Source organism: Pygoscelis adeliae, unplaced genomic scaffold (genome assembly GCF_000699105.1).
Source record: "Pygoscelis adeliae isolate BGI_AS28 unplaced genomic scaffold, ASM69910v1 Scaffold121, whole genome shotgun sequence".
In the NCBI taxonomy this organism is placed as follows: domain Eukaryota; kingdom Metazoa; phylum Chordata; class Aves; order Sphenisciformes; family Spheniscidae; genus Pygoscelis; species Pygoscelis adeliae.
Window position 1 is genome coordinate 5,394,927 of NW_008824359.1, and position 7,285 is coordinate 5,402,211.

At 47.2% G+C, this 7,285-nt stretch overlaps 1 protein-coding gene across 1 annotated transcript; it reads left to right on the top strand.

Moving 5' to 3' along the window:
- Positions 1-285: 285 nt before the first annotated feature.
- LOC103913213 (opsin-5-like) lies at positions 286-5,749 on the top strand. Its single transcript, XM_009319683.1, has 4 exons — positions 286-363; positions 3,352-3,645; positions 4,250-4,581; positions 5,390-5,749. Exons 1-4 carry the CDS (start codon positions 291-293, stop codon positions 5,735-5,737), a joined length of 1,047 nt encoding a protein of 348 aa, XP_009317958.1. The 5' UTR covers positions 286-290; the 3' UTR covers positions 5,738-5,749.
- Positions 5,750-7,285: the final 1,536 nt, after the last annotated feature.

Sequence of the window (7,285 nt, forward strand, 5' to 3'; positions counted from 1 at the left end):
AGAGCCGTGTGAGAGGAGGGAGTGGGTGGGGAGATGCTCTGCCAGCCAGGCGGGATCGCTCTGGCAGTGGCTCTGCCTAGCTTTCACTCTGTCTCCCCAGGGAGGGAGCCTTTCTCTCACTTCAGGCTTCTCCCCTGCCACATGGAAGGAGGGAGAGAGGAAAAAGCAGAAGGACAGCACCCAGCTGCCTGGCTCACATCTGCAGCAGGCAAGCCATGAGGAAGGGTCTCTTTGCCCCTACAGCCACTTTGCCTTTGATTTAAAACTTTCACCCACTTCCACAAGGGACAATGGAGGAGCAATACATTTCCAAACTCCACCCGGTAGTGGATTATGGAGCTGGGGTCTTTCTTCTGATCATAGGTGAGTTCTGCCTTCACAGCCTGCTTGTTTGCTTCAAGCCTAGGAGCGGACGCACCAGGGCTGCCCTGTCTGTGCTGTGGTCAGCACCAGCAGCTCCGGAGGAAGCTGCAGGGAGATGATAGAAAATCTGTTTCCACACAGGTTCCTGCTTATTGCCTTTGAGTCGGTTGGATGCCAGGATTAATCTCCACTCTCAGGTTTGCAATCTTTTGTTTCGATGCTGAAGACTTGCCAGCATGAGTTAGCCTCTGCGGCATCACAGGTGTTCAAAATAAGTTGTCTACCTCTTATCCTGGCGTCTCAGCCCTGTGGATTGAGAGACGAGGCAGCCCGTTTCATGAGACTGATCAGGGGAGAGCAACTTTGGTCTGGCCCTTGCAGGGGGGATGTTCATTATACACGAAGAGAAGCTGTGTCTGGGTAGGATAAACTGGTATCAAATAGCAAAGGGTTTCCAAATAGTACTTCTGTTTTTTATAATGGCCTGTTTGCCCTGCTGAAGGCAGATTTACAATGAAACACAAGTGGGGATATGTACCAGTCTGCTCCAGCATGGCTTTAGCTAAGCGTTTTCTTCCTTGCCTGTTTGTTGCGTGTACTCAGGTGATTTGTTTACTATCGGTGTAGATTTGGAGAGGAGCTGAATCGGTTTAGGCGTGCAGTCCAACTGAATTTTGCTAAGATGCGAGTACCTTCCTCCCTTCAGCTCATTTGAAAACCCTGGTTGAGATGCATTTAAGAAAAACAAGCATATATTTTTACGTGCTTTAATAGAGAGGCTTTGGCCAGCAATGCTGGGCTTTAGCATTTCACATCTCACCCCTGTTCCTGCGCACTTTTCCCTGCGCTGCACTGCCCTGCCCTGTGCTGTCCCCTCAGTTGTGCTGACAGCAGAGAGTGTAACTCAGGGTGAGAAAAATCACTCTCTGCGAAACAACGAAGGGGTTTTCTTTTAATCCAAGTCAGGATGCCAGCTCCTTTCTCACACAAACATAAATACGTAGATGCAGTTAAGGTAATGGGACTGGGCAGCAACGAAGAGCTGGAGGCTGGAGCTCCCCTTGCTGATATTGCTCTTCTGCCACCATGCTACAGTCTCACACCTCTCCTAAAGGGCTTTTAGGCACCTAAGCTTCAGGCATAGCTTCCAGCATTGGATCAAGAGCCCCGTGTGGCAGCCAGGCTCACTACATCCCATACACGAAGCAGAGAGTTTAACTGGAATCTGTGTTGTATTTATCCGTAGCTTTGCCACCTCCCTGGGGGCTGCAGCAAGGCCTGTTTGTCCCCTGAAATTATGTTCTCATTAGGAAACCACACGGCCCAGGGCATGGGCTGCAGCACTCACCACAAGCCTCTCTGCTGTTTGATTAGTAGCCCACTCTTGCGCTGTTTTGTCCCGTGCCATCCAGCAGCCTCACAGGCAGCGAGATGGAAGGGAATAGCATCTGTCAAAGTAAAAGAGAAGGTGGGCCTGGGTGTCTACCCCCGATGTTAGTAAGAGTAAGAGCTGCTTCCTACCTCTTGCATAGTGGTTAGGGCTCTCACAGAAGAAAGTGAACTGGGTTCATTTTCCTCCTGAAGCCTGAGGATGTCCCACCCTGCAGCTGTCATTTGGCAGGAGAGTGCTCTTCCCACCACGCCACAGGTTGCTGTCAGCAAGCGGTCCCGTGCCAAGCCACCGTGGGCATCTCTGTGTGTGCCGACATACAACTCTCGAGAGCTCAGGGAACCCTTCAAGCATATCCAGAGGTGCCAAGTGAACGTGTGTGGTTAGAAAGTGAATGAATGAGGGATGTGGGGTCTCAGATTTGTACCTCTATTCTGTTCAAGGCTTTCTCTTGGCATCTCTGCCCATCCTTGGATTTATGCCCATGTATTTATTCCATTTTTCTGCATGCGCCTTTATTAATTCCTCTGTGGGCACTTTATTGTGGGGTATCTGTGAGCAAATGCAGCCTTTCTGCTTTCACAGCGACAACGGAACATGACAGAATCTTATTCTGTTTCCCTACTTCACTTCTGACTTTAAAGGACACCTTCTCAGGAAAACCTTTGATCAAAATGTAGCTCCAGCATAATGTTCACTTGGAAGAAAAGAGAAAATGAGTTGTTTGCTACGTGTACTTTTGACACTGTTGTCATGAATGCTTTGAAGCCCTGTGGCGTGTCTGAATAATGTATGTCCGACAGGTCATTTCGCAAAGCAATCTGTCGTCTGTTGCATGTCTCTGGCTAAACAATTGCTATGGTCTGTCTCACTGCACTCAGAGACCACCAGAATAGTGCGGGTGTCTGAAAGGCGGCACATAGTGATTTTTACTTGATAGTATGCCGTGCAAGATACCGTAAGAGAGTGGAATGAGTGGGTGTGGGCTATTCACATGATAGGAGCCTCGGGGGAATAGGTGGGATATGGTGCATGGAGAGGGGGGTGTGACATGGAAGTGAAGAGCTATAGTGTGGTGATAGGAAGGGGCAAGATATGGTCTACTATTCGTATGACAAGATGTCCCCCAGTCAGTCAGGCTGGCCAGCACTACAGGAGGATGTGAACAGAAATCTGAAGCGCTCTTTGCTCTAGCAGGTCCATAGTGGAAACAGCCTGACTGGGAAATCCCTCTCTAGCAGGGAGGCAGGAATTGAAACCCAAGAGCTGGCTGAAGCAAAACAGCGGATGCTGTGGTGAGGCCATCCAGGTGGTATTTCCTATCTGCTATCTAAGAGAACAAGTTTCCTCGCCAGCAGAAGAACCAGGTTTCATAGCAGGGCATAGCAGATACACACCAGTGCATTTTCAAAGCATCAGCACAGTACTGTGTTGGCCTGGGAGATGCTGAATTCTGGCTGGTCTCCCAGTCTGTCCTGTCTTCTAGACTGTAGTCCCAGGCTAACGACCGGCATTTTTCACATCCTTTGTATGTATAAGCATTTCACAGGTGTGCTAACTGTTTGATATTATTGTCTGTGCTGATTCTTCTCTCCCAGCCATCCTGACAATCCTTGGAAATTCAGCCGTCCTTGCTACAGCTGTGAAGCGCTCTTCCCTCCTGAAGTCACCGGAGCTGCTGACAGTCAACTTGGCAGTAGCAGATATTGGAATGGCAATCAGCATGTATCCGCTGGCCATTGCATCCGCCTGGAACCACGCTTGGCTGGGAGGGGATGCGTCCTGCGTATATTATGCCCTGATGGGTTTCCTTTTTGGTGTCTGCAGCATGATGACCCTGTGTGCCATGGCCGTGATTCGATTCCTTGTTACCAATTCATCCAAATCTAACAGTAAGTAATTGCATTTCTGGTAACCTTGTAGTGGTGCGTTTGGGCTATTATGTTCAGAGAGATGCTTTGCTGAATATGGCATGGAGTATCAGTTCAATAACTGTAGGAATAAGCCTCAACTTTTAGTCCAATATCAGAACTCTAATGTTCCTAGAAGGATCTGATTAAATTCCTTATTAAACAGTGAGGCTTCTCACTTCTCAGTAATACCAGGTGAAACTACCTGAGGGTGCAGAGCCCAATTTTTTTGCTGGACCAGACTGCCTTATCTTCCTATTTGTGTGCAAGCAGAGATACTGAAACTTGTGAGGAAGGAGTTTTCTCCTGGCATTAAAAAAATCCTGGGCTGGGACATTTTGAGTCAACTTGATCTTGTAAAACTGCCTGACTTACCAAACTTTAGGTCAGCACTGAGGGCTGCACTCAGGTCTCACCCAATCCATGGACACTCTCTGCTACGTTTCTCAAGAAGACCAAAGGTTAGGGAACTGCAGCAGCAGCCCAGGTGTATTTGTAGCCACCATCCTTCTGTTGGAGAAGTTATGGCAAAACCCATGTTGCTGAGATGAGGTCCATACATGCTTGCTCTTCCTCTTTGTTGCAGGTAACAAAATCACCAAGAACACTGTTCGCGTCTTGATCACTTTCATCTGGCTCTACTCCTTGCTCTGGGCCATTCTGCCCTTGGTAGGCTGGGGCTACTATGGTCCTGAGCCATTTGGCATCTCCTGTACAATAGCCTGGAGCAAGTTCCACAACTCCTCCAACGGCTTTTCATTCATCCTGAGCATGTTCCTCCTGTGCACAGTCCTGCCTGCACTGACCATCGTTGCCTGTTACTTGGGAATTGCCTGGAAGGTTCATAAAGCGTACCAAGAGATCCAGAATATTGACAGGATCCCTAATGCAGCTAAACTGGAGAAGAAGCTGACATTGGTGAGTTATCCCAGTGGTGAGAAGAGGCTGTGGTAATCAGGAGCTTGCAGAGAACTGGCTCTGCTCATGCATGGCTCATGATGACCCTTCATTGCTTTTGTCTGGTATTGACCAAAGGTGGAGATGTGTTTCCAGTCTCACCCATACCCTACACTCCTCAGAGGAGCAGGGGGCTCCTGGAAACCTTGTCATTTCAGTAGTTTGATCAGGATTATATATTGTAGGTACGACACAGCTTGGTAAACCTTCTTTAGGCAGTTGCACCCATGATTTGCATGAACATACAGATTTCCAATCACGCTGGAATAGCTGTTGAATCCATTCATGCTGTAGTTGGGGTGAAGGTCTTGTTCTGTCATCCTCGGTATTTTTAAGTGACTGAGTGGCTATTCTGAGAGCCACACAGAAATTCTGTATGGAAACAGGATTCTTTAATGTAACATTTTGTCACATAAGCACTTCAGTTGCTCATTTCTTGTGGAAAAGCAGAATTGACCCAAGCTTTCTAGAGGCCAGTCTATTGACAGGCTGTACTTTCTGGTTGGGCTGTCTCTCCCATGACATATTGCAGCCAGAGTCAGGGAAGGAGGTGAAAACAACAACTGCCTCATAAGAAACCCACAGTGTAGATCTGCTAGGTGGGAATAGAAGCATATAGGCACTGTCCAGTGTTACCTGTGCTCGTGTCACAACACAGCAAGCATACAGGTTCCGGTATGTCAGCTGGTTCAGGTGTGGTTTCATCCACACCCCACCTATCAGACCCAGCCAGTGCAAGCTGAGAACTGAAGCCCCGTTTCCCTTTCAGATGGCTGTGCTCATCTCGGTCGGGTTCCTGAGCTCGTGGACGCCGTATGCAGCAGGCAGCTTCTGGTCCATATTTAACTCCAGTGATTCCCTACAGCCCATTGTTACACTGCTGCCCTGTCTGTTTGCCAAATCTTCAACAGCGTATAACCCTTTCATTTACTACATCTTCAGCAAAACTTTCCGTCGTGAAATTAAACAATTGCAGTGTTGCTGCGGCTGGCAAGTTCATTTCTTCAGCACCAACAACTCTGCTGAAAATCCTGTGTCGATGATGTGGAGTGGGAGAGATAACGTACGTCTCTCTTCAGCTGCAGAGGTGGAGAACCAGGGAGCTGCAACTCGCTGAAATGCAGCGATGGTTTCACAACGTAGGTCGAAACTTGGGCTCAGGCATGGGTCCAAATGCGTAGGAATGCAGCACGTGGGGTTGTCACTGCATATCTTATGTCAAATACAGAGGTTTAAGTATATATTTTTAAGCAACTCTCAAATATTGTCTTTAAACTACACAACAAAAAAAAAACCCTGCTATTTTTTTCAAGAGTTTCCACTTTAGAGGAAGTAGATAGATTTATGTACTAAACATGAAAACATGTAAACTAAACTTATTTTCAGGGAAACAGCTATAATTAGAAGAGGATTTTTTTTTTTTTTTCTTATACTTTTGACTTTTTAATGCAATCTATCTGTAAACCCTTGGCTCTATCAGTAAAACAGCCGTCAGAGGAAACAGTAGGTTGAACACAAAATGTTACCAGATAAATACAGCTGAGAGTGTAGCTTTCCAGCAATACAGACAGAAAACCATATGGGTAGTAAGAAATATTCATTGCCAGGAGAAGATGATAAAGCGGCTGCTATCAAAATGTCTCATAGACACCTACAGTTCCTTGCTCTGTCAGAGGTGTAGTTCCAACTCCTCAAAACACAAGCTCGAAAAGGAGTCGAGCGGCCTTAGTCTGAAGAGGTTAGGTGGGAAGGTGGCAGTCAGCGGAGGATGCCTTCTGCGTATCACAAACAGCACAATGAGAAGTGAAGGAATGTCTTAGCAAAAGGAACTGTGCTCTTTTGCTGTTGCTTGCTGAGGTGTAACAGCTCTTCTACCGTGAAAGCTGTCGGGGCATTTGTTTTCTGGAGGAGCACTCCGTATAGCGTGCCAAAAGACGTCCATCCCCAGGATAACCTGCCCGGCAGTAAGTAGTCCTGCAGATGCAGTCCTAGCTCTCATCGCTTCAGTGGGAGCTCCTGAGACGCTGGGTTCCTCGCTGCCTGGAGCACGGGCCCAACTGCAACTGAGAACAGAGTTTGCTGATTCGGTTTAAAGCATACGTACAACCGTAACACCATCCTGCTAGCCAGTTTGAACAAAAGAGGTTCTGAGGTGGAAATGATGGGATCCTACAGTTTAAATCTCTCTCCCTCTGACTTACTGTTTGTGATTTTAAAGGACATACACACGTATCTTCAGGGTTTGAAATGCTGTACAAAATACGGCTTGACAGCTGCAGCAGTTCTCGCGTCCCCTCCTTGCTCAGCTGACCACGTCTATCTCAGCGTTAGGTTCGGTGAAGACAAGAGGAGTTAAATCACAGGCAGGTTTGGCACAGAATTTAAACGACAATCTAAACCGATAGCGAATGGACTTTGAGTTCTTGAAAACTTCTGCCACACTCAAACCCTAATAATTAGTTTCATTTTATAAACTACAGCTAAGGCCAAGAAGAGGATTAAAAGCTAGGCTTAAACACTTCTGTGGCTATGAGAATTGCTGTTGCTGCGGAGTGTGGATTACAAAAGAACAAACAAAATGAGACATGAGCTGTAACATACACTGAAGCACAAATTAATTACTAAGTCGGGGGTTAGGAAACTTTAAGGAGCTTGCCTTCCCCTG

Bases quoted from the DNA above. Each gene is read 5' to 3' on its own strand.
- LOC103913213 (XM_009319683.1), top strand. From the start codon at position 291: ATGGAGGAGCAATACATTTCCAAACTCCACCCGGTAGTGGATTATGGA. The intron at 364-3,351 runs GTGAGTTCTGCC...CTTCTCTCCCAG, and splicing joins GGTCTTTCTTCTGATCATAG to CCATCCTGACAATCCTTGGA. The intron at 3,646-4,249 runs GTAAGTAATTGC...TCTTTGTTGCAG, and splicing joins CAATTCATCCAAATCTAACA to GTAACAAAATCACCAAGAAC.